We start from the raw sequence: 13433 nt of genomic DNA, 5'->3' as shown, positions 1-13433 counted from the left end.
AGAAAGGATAACGTTTGTGTAAATTAGAGGGAAACGGTCATGAGAACAACAGAAATATATTTAGTATTTTATCTGACTGATGGCTTTCATTTATCTTTTGTATTTTTAAGTGGCGAGTGCGGAAAGAAGCAATGATGGGCTTGGCCCAGCTATACAAAAAGTACTGTCTTCATGCTGAGGCTGGGAAAGAGGCTGCTCAAAAAGTGAACTGGATCAAGGACAAACTCCTGCATATCTATTACCAGAACAGCATTGATGACAAGTAGGTTGAGTTGCACATTTCGAATTGCAAAATTAAAAGTGCAACAGCAATGGATCCTGGTTGATTTCAAAATGTACATAATTTTAAAAAAGGGTTGTATGATGATTTTGTAATTGATGATACAATTTCTTTGAAACAAGACCTGGATCGTTGTACAATGTAACATTCCTCTCTCTCTCACACTTTCACTCACTCACTCACTCTCTCTCTCTCCACTCTTTCTCTCTCTCCCTCTTCCACCCCCCACCCCCCCCCCCCCCCCCCCCCACCCCCCAAACTCCTAATTACTTGCATCGATTTGAAATAACTACTTCTGGATTAGCAGACCTTTTTCAGGTGTATTTTTAAAAATTATTTTAGCACATGGGTGTCACTGGCGAGGCCAGCATTTCGAATTCTTTTCCTTGACTGCCTATAAAATCAGAAAATCTCTATAGTGCAGTAGAAGGCCATTCGGCCCATCGAGTATGCACCAACTCTCAGAACGAACACCAGATCAAGACCCACTTCCCCCACCCTATCCCTACAAACCCACCTAACCTGCACACTGTTGGATGGTGGGAGGAAGATGGTGAGATTCTTGCTTGAGCTGCTGCAGTCCATGTGTTGTAGGTATACCCACAGCGCTGTTAGCATGGGAGTTTCACAAATTTGACCAAGCGACACTGAAGGAAGGTGATGTAGTTCCAAGTCAGGATGGTGTGTGACTTGGATGTGAACCTGCAGGTGGTGATGTGCCCAGACATCTGCTACCCATGTCCTTCTAGGTGATAGAGGTCACGCTCTTGGAAGGTACTTTCGAAGGAGCCTTGGTGAGTTGCTGCAGTGTGGTAGCACAGTGGTTAGCCCTGTTGCCTGACAACGTCAGAGACCCGGGTTCGATTTCAACCTCTGGTGACTGTGCGCGGAGTTTGCACTTCCCCCCCCCTTGTCTACATGGGTTTCCTCAGGATGCTCCGGTTTCCTCCCGCAGTCTAAAGATGTGCAGGTTAGGTACATTGGCTATGCTAAATTGCCCCTAGATGGGGTTATGGGGATTGGGTGGGGAATTGGGATAAGGTCGGGCACTCTTTCAGAGGGCCAGTGCAGACTAGATGGGCTGAATAACCACCTTCTGCACTGTCGGAATTCTGTCTTGTCGATGGTGTGTACTGCTGCCACTGTGCGTTGGTGGTGGAGGGAGTCTATGTTGAAGGTGGTGGCTGTGATGCCAGTCAAATGGACTGCTTTGCCCTGAATGATGTCAAACATCTTGAGTGTTGTTATAGCCGCATCCATCTGGGCAGATGGAGAGTATTCCATCACACTCCTGACTTGTGCCTTTATGGATGTTGGAGAGGCTTTAGAAAGTTAGGTCAGTTACGGGTGACACCAAGGTTGGTGGAGTGGCAGATAGTGAAATGAAAATCGCTTATTGTCACAAGTAGGCTTCAAATTAAGTTACTGTGAAAAGCCCCTAGTCGCCACATTCTGGCGCCTGTTCGGGGAGGCTGGTGCGGGAATTGAACCGTGCTGCTGGCCTGCCTTGGTCTGCTTTAAAAGCCAGCGATTTAGCCCAGTGTGCTAAACCAATCCCGAGCGTGTTGAGGATTGTCAGAGGATACAGCAGGACACAGATAGTTTGGAGACTTGGGCAGAGAAATGGCAAATGGAGTTTAATCCAGACAAATGTGAGGTAATGCATTTTGGTAGGTCTAACATAGAGGGGAAATATACCGTAACTGGCAAAACTCTTAGGAATATAGAAAGTCAGAGCGATCTGGGTGTGCAGGTCCACAGATCTTTGAATGTGGCAACACAATGGACAGGGTAGTCAAGAAAGCATCCGGAATGCTTGCCTTCATTGGAAGGGGCATCGAGTATAAAAACTGGCAAGACATGCTACAGTTATATAGAACCTTGGTAAGGCCGCACTTGGAATATTGCGCACAATTTTGGTCGCCACACTACCAGAAGGATGTGCAGAGGAGGTTTGCCAGGATGGTACCTGGTCTGGAGGGTGTTAGCTATGCGGAGAGGTTGAATGGACTGAGACTGTTTTCATTAGGACGACTTTAGGTTGAGGGGTGACCTGATAAGAGGTCTACAAGATTATGAGGAACATTGATAGAGTGGATGGGGAGGCACTCTTTCCCAGGGTTGAAGGGCCAGTCATTAGGCGGCATAGGTTTAAGTCCGTGGGGCATAGTTTAGAGGAGATGCGCGAGGCAGGATTTTTACACTGTGGTTAGTGACTGGAACGTGTTGCCAGGGGAGGTTGTGGAAGCAGATACATTAACGGTGTTCAAAAGGCATCTCTACAAATACATGGATAGGATGGATATAGAGGGATATGGCAAAGACTGTGCACAATACTCCAGGTGTGGTCTCACAAAAGGTTTTTACGACATCTTTACTCCTGTGCTCAAATCCTCTGGCAGTAAAGGCCAACGTACCATTTGCCTTCCTAATTGCTTGCCGTACCTGCATCATTGCTTTCAGTGACTCATGAACAAGGACACCCAGATCTCTTTTGTTAGGAACACTTTCCAATTGCTCGCTGTTTAAAAATATTTTCTACCAAAAGCGTGCAAGTTAACATTTTCTGGTACAATATATATCCTTCTGCCAAATTCTTGCCCAGTCACTTAGCCTGTCTGAATCCTCTTGAAGTCTCTTTGCATCCTGATCACAACTCACATTCCCATCAGTTTTGTATCATGAGCAAATATTACAATTAAAGCAAAGTCACTGTTAGATTTGGTCTCCATATCCATTGACTGATGTTCTCGACTGCAGGGAACTGTCAGTTCCCTGTCTAAACTGTCAAATACTGCACCACATTCCCTTTAACTCCCCACTTGAATGGCTTCCTGTACCATGATGCCATGATCAGTTCGCTCACCCACGCTGAAGCCCCTGCTTTTGTCCCCACAAGATGCAAGAACCTCAAACCTATAATTAATAATCTTTATTGTCGCAAGTAGGCTTACATGAACACTGCAATTAAGTTACCGGGAAAAACCCCTAGTCGCCACATTCCAGCACCTGTTCGGGTACACAGAGGAGGAATTCAGAATGTCCAAGTTACTGAACAGCATGTCTTTTCGGGACTTCTTGGAGGAAACCGGGGCACCTGGAGGAAACCCATGCAGACACGGGGAGAACATGCGCACTCCCCACAGTCAATGACCCAAGCCGGGAATCGAACCCTGGATTCTTGCGCTGTAAAGCAACAGGGCTAATCACTGTGCTACCATGCTGCCCTTATCAGAAGAACAGAACAATTCAACAAATAACCGCACCCCATCTCCTTCCCTGACGCTGAACCCATCTCGCATCCTGCCTACCCCGTTATAACACCTTTTACCCCCTCCCTCCCTAATGGCCCCTCAAACCTGAAAGAAATTAATAAATGGCTTCCAACTCGGTGAGCCCCTCTGCAATCCTCTCAAGCAAACTTGATCTTCTCCAACCTCAGGAAATCTGCCAGGTCACTCACCACACACCTGCTCTTAGCAACACTGAGTCCCGCCACCCTAGCAAAATCCGTCCCTGGTCTTCCGACACCCTGAATATCGCCACCTCTGCACTCGGAACCATCTCCAGACCTAACACTTTGGACATCATGTCCGAGAAGCCCTGCCAGAACCCGCTCGATCTTGGACATGCCCAAAACATGTTGACATCCCCCACACACCGCCCACCTCCACAAAGAACCTATTTATCCTCACCACCGTCCAAAGATGTGCAGGGGCTGGTGGATTGGCTATGCTAAATTGCCCTTTGTGTCCAAAAAAAGTAAAGTAAGGTGGGGTTACAGGGATAGGGTGGAAGTGTGGGGATAGGGTGGTGGTGTGGGATTAGGTGGGGTGCTCTTTCCAAGGGCCGGCGTAGACTCGATGGGCCGAATGGCCTCCTGCACTGAAAAGTCTGTGATTCTGTGACATGAGCCCTGTGTACCACTTTAAACTGGATGAGACATAACGTCGCATATGGTGAGGGTGCGTTCACCCTCCACAAGCCCTCCACCCCATCCCAGCTCCTCCTCCCATTTAAGCTTAATATCCCCACCAGGGCTCCCTCCCACTCCATTATCTCCTTATAGACATTCTACACCTTCCCCTCCCCTATTTCATTCTTCAACAGTACCTTGTCCTGCAACCCCAGGGCGGCATCTCTCTCCTTACAAAGTCCTGAACCTGAAGGCACTTAAAGTCATTTCCCCATGGCAACTCATACACTTCCTCCAGGTCCTCCAACCCCGCAAATCTACTCCCTGTAAACAAGTCGCCAAAGCGCTCAATCCTTGCCTGCTGCCACCCCAAAACCCTACATCTGACGTCGCCGGTGCAAACATATTGTTATTACAGATCAGCGCCCACACCGAGACACCCTCCAGCCCCAGATGCTGCCTCCACTGCCCCCACACTCTTAGGGCTGACACCACCACTGGGCTCACGGATTACCTGGCCGCTGAGACCAGTAAAGGCGCCAACAACCAAGCCCTCAAACACATTCTCCTACATGATGCCATCTCCACCATCCTCACACTGACCCCCTCCCCCACGGTCCATTTCCTAACCATAACAATATTTGCTGCCCAGTAATAGTTGATCATATTCAGCAACGTCAGCCATTTCACCCTTGCTCCCGCTCCAAGAAAGTCCGCCTGACCTGCGGAGTCTTTCCCTCCCACACAAACCCAGATATCAGCCCATTGACCTTCCTGAAAAATGACTTGGGGACAAAGATTGTGAGGTTCTGGAATACAAACAAAATCTTCGGCAGCACCATCATTTTTACTGTCTGCACCCGCCCCGTCAGCGACAGCACATCTCACCTCTTAAAGTCCCCCTTCATCTGCTTCACCAACCGGGCCTGGTTCAATTTGTGCAACTGCGCCCAACTATGTGCCACCTGGATACCTAAATACCTGAAATTTGTCCCCAACATCCTGAACAGTAACTCTCCTAGCCTCCTTTCTTTCTCTCTGGCCTCTATCGGGAACACCTCGCTGGTTCCATATTCAATTTGTACCCCAAGAAATGGCCAAATTTCCCCAGGTTCTTCATGACGCCTCCGATGCTGCCCACTGGGTCCGAAATATATAAAATCAGGTCGACCGCATACAATGAGACCCTGTGCTCAACGCTCCCCTGCTCAATCCTTCAGCGGTCCCTGGGCGCCCTAAGCACCATTTCCAGCGGCTCTATCGCCAAGGCGAATAGCAACAGGGAAAGCGGACACCCCTCCCTCGCTCCACAGTGCAACCCGAAGTAACCCAAACTCACTCGGTTCGTCCACACGCTTGCGACCGGCACCTTGTATAAGAGCCGGACCCAATCCACAAATCCTTGCCCGAACCGCTCCAGCAAATACATTCACTCCACCCGATCAGGTGCCTTCTCTGTGCCCAGCGACACCACTACCTCTACCTCCTGCCCCTCCAAAGGCATCACAATTACAATGAGTAACCTCACATTCGCTGAAAACAGCCTCCCTTTCACAAAACTCATCGGATCCTCACCTTTCACCCCGGGGCACAGTCCTCAATTCACAATGCCAACACCGTTGCCAATCACTTGGCGCTCATGTTTAGTAGAAATATCGAGCGGCACTGCTCTGGATCCATATCTTTCTTTAAAATCAATGAGATGGAAGCCTGCGACAATGTAGGGGGAATTCCCACCTCTCCCTTGCTTCATTATATGCTCTCACCAGGTCCAGGTCCGCCCCAAACCTTTTATAAAACTCTACCGTGTACCCATCCAGCCCTGGAGCCTTCCCTGTCTGCATCGCCCCATGCTGTCCATCACCTCCATCAGCCCAATTGGGGCCCCATGCCCTGAACCAGCCCCTCCACATTGGGAATCTCGAACCCATCCAGGTTGGGGGCTCCAACTCATAGAGCCTCTTATAGAACACCTCAAACACCCCATTTGCCCCCTCCGGGTCCACCACCACCATGCCCTTATCATCCTTAACTCTACTGACCTCCCTCGCCGCCACCTGCTTCCTCAGCTGATGGGCCAAAATCCTACTTGCCTTTCCCTCATACTCGTATACAGCCCCTCTGGCCCCCCCCCCGGCCCGACTGTGGCTTTGAGTGCATCCCACAGCGTGGCGGCTGAGACCTCCCCCATTCAGCTCCACGTAGCCCTGAAATGGCAGCCCTCACCTGCTTATGGCAGCCCTCACCTGCTTACACGCCACCTCATCCGCCAGCAACCCCGTATCTCGCCTCAACTGCAGGTGCTGCCTCCACCCCTGCCAGCAACATCCTGTCCAACACAAAGATATCATTCCAGGGTACACCCGATGCACATGTGAGAAGTATGAAAACTCCTTTGCCCTTGGCCTCGCAAACCTTCACGATCCCCCCCTCCCCCATTCCAATGAGTATGGGCTCAATTTATTCATCCCACTTTCATTGTAACCCTGTTTATCCCAGCAATAAGCTGCGAACCTTCTCTAAACTACTTCCAGTGCAACCATATACTTCCTGAATAGACCAACACTGTGCACATCACTCTAGTTACGGTCTCACCAAGTCCTGTACAATTGTAGCAAGGCTTCCCTCCTTTTATGCATCATCCCACTTGCAATAAAGACAAACATTCCATTTGCCTTCCTAATTACTTGCTTGTACCTACCTATTAACATTTATGATTCATGTACAAGGATACTCAAATTAATCTGTACTGCAGCAGTTTGCAGTATCTCTCTCAAATAATATTCTACTTTCCTATTCTTCCCACCGGACTGGACAACCTCAGATTTTCTCATCTTACACTCCAGCTGATAATTTCTCCCCCACTCACTCAACCTATTTATATCCATTTGAAAGCTCTTTTTCTCCTCATAACTAATTTATCCCAACTCTCTCATCCTTTCGTTTGCTAATCCTCCACCCGTGCTCAACACAAGGAGCCTTTTGGGAATCTAAATGCACGTCATCTACTGGTTTCTCTTTATCCACCTTGCTCGTTACATCCTCACAAAACTCAAATTTGTTAAAAATGCTTTCCCTTTGACGAAACTATGTTGATTCTGTCTGTTGTATTAGATTTTCTAAATGTCTTGCTATTACCTCCTGAATTATGGATTCTAGCTTTTTCAAATGACGTATGTTAGGCTAACTGGCCTGTAGTCGCTCACTTTACAGCTTGTGCATGCCTATCCTTTTTTAAAATAAATTTAGAGTACCCAATTCATTTTTTCCAAGTAAGGGGCAATTTAGCGTGTTCAATCCACCTACCTTGCACATCTTTGGGTTGTGGGGGCGAAACCCACGCAAACACGGGCAGAATGTGCAAACTCCACACGCCAGTGACCCAGAGCCGGGATCGAACCTGGGACCTCGGCGCCGTGAGACTGCAGTGCTACCACTGCGCCACCTTGCTGCCCAGTGCATGCCTATCCTGAGACCTGAGTCAGTTTTAAATTCTGGAAGCAAGGCAGTATAAGGCAAGGTATTTCGAGCTGTTAATGCAGTCTGTGGAAAATTGCAGCCTCTAGTCAGATATGCTGCAAGTACATTGGTCTGCCACATTAATTACCTATCATTGCCACTCACCATATTCAACTGTCCATCTTGCATTAAAATCTGTGTTTTTGTTGGAATATGCATGCTTGTACCGGAAGATGATGGCAAGTGTCTGAAAGATTCTTTTGGATGCTATTTATCCGTTGAGGATCGTTTTGGGATAGTTAATGCAGAACTTCCATTTGAAAAGTAAGAATCCAGAAGTTGCACAGAAATTTAATAGGACCCCTCCTTAAGACAGGTTTGCTCAAAAAAAAATTGAGAAATTTTTCATCATACTCTTAAGCTGTGTTTTAAATTGCCGAAACATTTGGAACTGCGACTGAGGCACGTTCAAATAATGTAAATAATTCTTCTTTACTATTGAGCTGCTTTGTTTTCGTGAGGTTTACTTTATTCAAAATATATATTCTTTAATGGTTTCCTTTGAATTTATCCAGCATTTTGCTTTTTTCCCCCCCTTAGAAGCAGATGAAAAGTGCTTTAAAGGCCTAGGTATTGAAATTGGCAATTAAAACTTATTTTGAAGATCCTTATGGGAGTATATTTGTGGATCTTTGGTAGCATTGTTTAGTGAGCCAGAAATTAAATAAAAAGTCAGGTCTAGCATTGTGTCCTGGAGGTTTGCGGATACATTGAGCAGTGGAAATAGTTTCTAGGAATACCGTCTTCCTAGAGCTGCTCTCTCTCTCTCTCTCTCCCTCCAGTCCTCCCTGAAAATACTGCTAGATAGACCCTCAAGACCCCATCACAGGAAAGGCCACCTTCCAGGTGCTCCCAAATTCCAGAGCTGGTAAGTGATGCTGCCTGGCATTGCACTTTTGTCCTTATTAAATGTCTGACGCTGTGGACAGCATGGATGATATAACTGATTTGATCATATATTTACCTAAGAAGCTTCTGAGCCAGGTTCTCAGATTACTGAAATAAAAACAGAAAATGCTGGAAAAACTCAGCAGGATGGCAGCATCTGTGGAGAGAGAAACAGAGTTAATGTTTCGAGTCTGTATGACTTCTTCAGAGCTGAGATGTCTAAGGATTTAAGATTGCGAGTGGTTCTGTAGTGAGGAACCACTGGGAGGATGTTGACGCAATCTGCGAGAAAGGGGATGGGAGCTCAAATTTCTGATTTGGCGGCTGGGGCACAGTGGGGCAGTGATGGAGCATGAATCCGGTAGTGGTGGGACTGTTGAGAGACAAACAGATACAGAGGCCTTGTTTAGGACTGGAGTCATGTGCAGTAGTTTAATGTTTCATAAACAACCCATATATTTATGTAACATTAACCAACATTTGGTTCATAATGCAACTGGTGTTTTCCTTTTCGGTTAGGTTGTTGGTTGAAAAAATCTTCGCCCAGTATCTTGTTCCACATAATCTGGAGACAGAAGAAAGAATGAAGTGTCTCTATTATCTTTATGCCTCCTTGGACCCAAATGCAGTAAAGTGAGTACTATTTTAAATTAGGTTTAATGTTCTACAGAATGGTGAAAATTACAGGATGGAAGAATTCCTGGGCTTCCATCTTAATGAGTCTCTTGTGTAGCACTTTGTCAAATGTCTTCTTAAAGTCCATAATACATTTGCTGCACCACTTTGATCAACCTTCTCTACTGTTTTATCAAATCATTCATTCAAGATAGGCATGCACAATTTTGATTCAAATCCATACTGATTCTCCTTCATTAACCCATGACTTTCCAAACACAAGTTTATTTTGCCCCTGTTAACTTGCTCACCACCGATCGTTCAGTTGGCTGACCTGTAGTAGCCTCTGGCACTGCTGCTGTATCCAATGAAGATCAAAAGATTGTGACCAATGCCTCTGATATTCTAATGTTGCCAACTTGGGATGCATTCTGTTGGGACCATGTGACTTACTGACTTTCAGTAATGGTAACCTTTTTTAGTACATTTCCACATATTACGATTCCGTCTATAACCTACTTCCCTCCCTTCCTTTCGTGTCACCTTCACATAATTTTGTTTTTGTGAAGACAGGTGCAAAGTACTAGTTTTGACTTTTCCATGAAAATTTTCCTTCCAGTCGTCAAATTGGCCCTACATATTTCCTCGCTAACTGCCAACACTTCATATATTTGTTACAACATTTTAGTGTTCAACTTACTGTTTCCTGCTGATTGTTTCTCAGAACCTCTTTGCCCCCTGTATCATTTTTTTCAATTCCCACCTATACTTATTCCTAACCCTTTTGGTTATCAACTGGATCTTACTCCTGACATTAACCGAATCTTGCTCCTTTTTCTGTTTTAATTTTTATTTCTATAATTTTTTTAATGCTACTGTAAACCACTTCAGGATATCTAATAGGCTGAAGGCAATGCATAAATACAAGTTCTTAAATGACTTCAATTAGTTCTTCCCCAGTTGAGCATTTTTACCATGGATATTTTCTGGTCTCTTTGCAGAATTAATTTAAACCGATTTATGCTCTGGTCGTAGTGGTTAAATAATCTTCTTTAGTAAAATGCTCCCCTTTCCCTACTTGATTACCCAGAACTAGATCCAGCGCTGCTTGCTTCTTTCAGGAGACATGTAGATTAACCAAGTTCTCCTAGCAAAACCTAGAAAAATTCCTTTTCTTCTTTAAACTATGTTTTTCCTAGTCTCTATTAAGGTGATTACTTATGCTTCCACGCCAATTAAATGTGTTTTCAAGTTTGCTCATCAACTGTCTTAATGTTTGGAGCTGTTTGTTTCTCAACTGAAGCGAAATAAATTTAGTCCTTGAACCACAAATATTTCCGTTATATATTGCACTGTAACATCATCCTTAATCAAGTCTGCCACAACCCCCCCCTCTTTTCCTCTTGCCATTCCTGAATTAAGTACTTGGTAACTCAGAATATTAACTCATTCCTTGCCTTGTTTGTGCCATGTGTCTCTCAATGCAATTACATCATCATCCCATGATAGCAATTTATCCTGTAGTTCATCAGTTCTGTTATGCTCTGGACTTTTGGCTCTTGGAATTTGTTAATTTTACCCTAGTACATAGAACATAGAACGATACAGCGCAGTACAGGCCCTTCGGCCCACGATGTTGCACCGAAACAAAAGCCATCTAACCTACACTATGCCATTATCATCCATATGTTTATCCAGTAAACTTTTAAATGCCCTCAATGTTGGCGAGTTCACTACTGTCGCAGTTAGGGCATTCCACGGCCTCACTACTCTTTGCGTAAAGAACCTACCTCTGACCTCTGTCCTATATCTATTACCCCTCAGTTTAAAGCTATGTCCCCTCGTGCCAGCCATTTCCATCCGCGGGAGAAGGCTCTCACTGTCCACTCTATCTAACCCCCTGATCATTTTGTATGCCTCTATTAAGTCTCCTCTTAACCTTCTTCTCTCCAACGAAAACAACCTCAAGTCCATCAGCCTTTCCTCATAAGATTTTCCCTCCATACCAGGCAATATCCTGGTAAATCTCCTCTGCACCCTCTCCAAAGCCTCCACGTCCTTCCTATAATGCGGTGACCAGAACTGTACGCAATACTCCAAATGCGGCCGTACCAGAGTTCTGGCCAGCTGCAACATGACCTCCTGACTCCGGAACTCAATCCCTCTACCAATAAAGGCCAACACTCCATAGGCCGTCTTCATATATAGTATATATATCTCTGTGCTCTGATCTCATTTCTGATCTTTTCTGTTTCCTTTCTCTTTAGTTTAAACCTTCCCCAACAGACTAGTTTACCTCTTCAAGTATATTGGTCCAGGCTTTGTTCAGGCGCAACTTGTTCTTGTTGCGCAAGTGCCAGTTCTGCCAGAGCCAGTTCTGCCAGAATTGGTCCCAATGCCCCAAAGGGGTTGAAACCCTCCAGAATTACTACTATAGTCATACATTTCCCGGCACCATATTCTTTTTTTGTACTCACTATTGCATGGCACTGCAACTAATTCTGAGATTATCGTCTTTGAGGTTCTGTTTTATAGTCTTTTTCCTATCTGCTGAAATTCTGCCTGAAGGAGCTGAATGCTTTTTTGATGTATGTTTTTGATTCCAACATGGGCCACAACTTCTGGCTGATCCTGTTCCCATTGCAGACAGTCTGCTTGGTGATATCGCTCACCCTGACACCAGAGAGGCAACATGCTATTCAAGAATCATGCAGTTACAAAAATGCCTGCCTATGCCACTAGCCAACAAATCCCCTGTGCCTACTATTTTTTGTCTTTTCTGCATGTGCAGTCAAATCTGTCATTGTGGTTGAGATTTGATTCGAAACAGCATTCCTCCAAAGAGGCATCACACTCCTCTATTCAAAACTGAAAACTGGTTAGCAAGTGTCACTGAATTGTGATATTGCTGCAGTACCTGTGTTTTCCTCCTGTCCTGTTTGGTGTCACCATTTCCTCACCACTGCACCTTCTGTGGCAGTAGGGTGCCCATTTTATGGATCATGCGTTCATGGAAACTGCCAGTTTGCCAGATGCACAGTGACTTCAGTCACTCCTCAACCTTTGAACCTTACAGTTAAGTTCGAGCAACAGAAGTCAGAACTTCGAGTCTTGGAATTCTAATATAAAACAAGAGGTTCATGAAACAGGTTTCCATGACAGTCAATCCATTAATCCTGACCACAAAAACACTGGAGATTAAATTCAAAATTTAAGACACTGACATTGTATGTTGCTGAGACACGATCAATGAAACGTTTAAACTTATTTTTGAAAGATTTATGTAGATTAAGTTAACTAAAAAGATTGGAACTTTTATCAATAAATATAAAACACAATGGAAACCTCCATTGAGTTATTTTCAACAATTAAAAAACAGCTAATAGAATAATCTAATACTAAGCTGTTACCACCAATCTCCCTCCACAGCTGTTCTTTTTCAGTTTTCTGCATGCAGTTTGCATACAAGCTCTGACTTAACTTCTTGCACTGTTTCCTCTTCGGATTACCCTCTGCTTTCACTCACCCCATTCTATTTAAAATTGTGTTGTGGTTTCTTATAAAAAAACATGTTTTTATTAACCCTTTTCACTTTATACAGTACACCAACAGAAGCAACAGAAAAAGAATAATAGAGAACAACAAGCTAAATGGCACAACCCCCCCCCACACACACACAAAAAGAAACGGACCCCCCCTCCCCCCAAACAATTAACATAACCCCACACCATGGTAAGAACAAGTCTGTGGTCTGGATAATTTCCCAAGAGACCACCTACCGCCTTAGCTGGTGAGCCAAGAGATGCCTAGCTTTCTCCCCATATGCATTGGTAACCCCACTCAGGCGTTAGGATGGTGTGTCAGTTGTAACGTACCACCCTAACGCCTGAGTGGGGTTACCAATATCAGTAGAGAGCAGGCCAAACAGCGTTTGCAGCTTTTTGCTGCTTCCCAGGAGTTCTACGTCCACTTCCAAAATGCCATCAACTAACTTCTGGCACTCCTCCCTGGACTCCCTGTCTATGCGTGCCTTGTGCGTTATAATCTCCCCTCTAATCACCGCCTTCAACACCTATAGAATGCAGGGCGAAACCATCTAGCTTCCAATGAACTCCTCATACTTATCTGTGGCTCCCGAAACCCGCCTGCAAAAGTCCACTTCCGCCAATAGCCCCACATCCATCCTCTACCCTGTGCGCTGCGTCGGGCCCGCCT

At 45.4% G+C, this 13433-nt stretch overlaps 1 protein-coding gene across 4 annotated transcripts in view; it reads left to right on the top strand.

Moving 5' to 3' along the window:
- pds5a (PDS5 cohesin associated factor A) overlaps positions 1 to 13433 on the top strand; it is a 326590-nt gene that overhangs the window by 137033 nt on the left and 176124 nt on the right. For all 4 annotated transcript variants that reach the window (XM_072496600.1, XM_072496598.1, XM_072496601.1 and 1 more), the window contains exons 12-13: positions 111 to 262; positions 9123 to 9236. In XM_072496600.1, the coding sequence (XP_072352701.1) occupies positions 111 to 262; positions 9123 to 9236 (266 nt within the window). The remainder of the gene's footprint in view (positions 1 to 110; positions 263 to 9122; positions 9237 to 13433) is intronic.

This window comes from Scyliorhinus torazame, chromosome 3, assembly GCF_047496885.1.
Source record: "Scyliorhinus torazame isolate Kashiwa2021f chromosome 3, sScyTor2.1, whole genome shotgun sequence".
In the NCBI taxonomy this organism is placed as follows: domain Eukaryota; kingdom Metazoa; phylum Chordata; class Chondrichthyes; order Carcharhiniformes; family Scyliorhinidae; genus Scyliorhinus; species Scyliorhinus torazame.
Note: the sequence above shows the minus strand (reverse complement) of the source record. Positions and strands in the feature narration are given on the sequence as shown.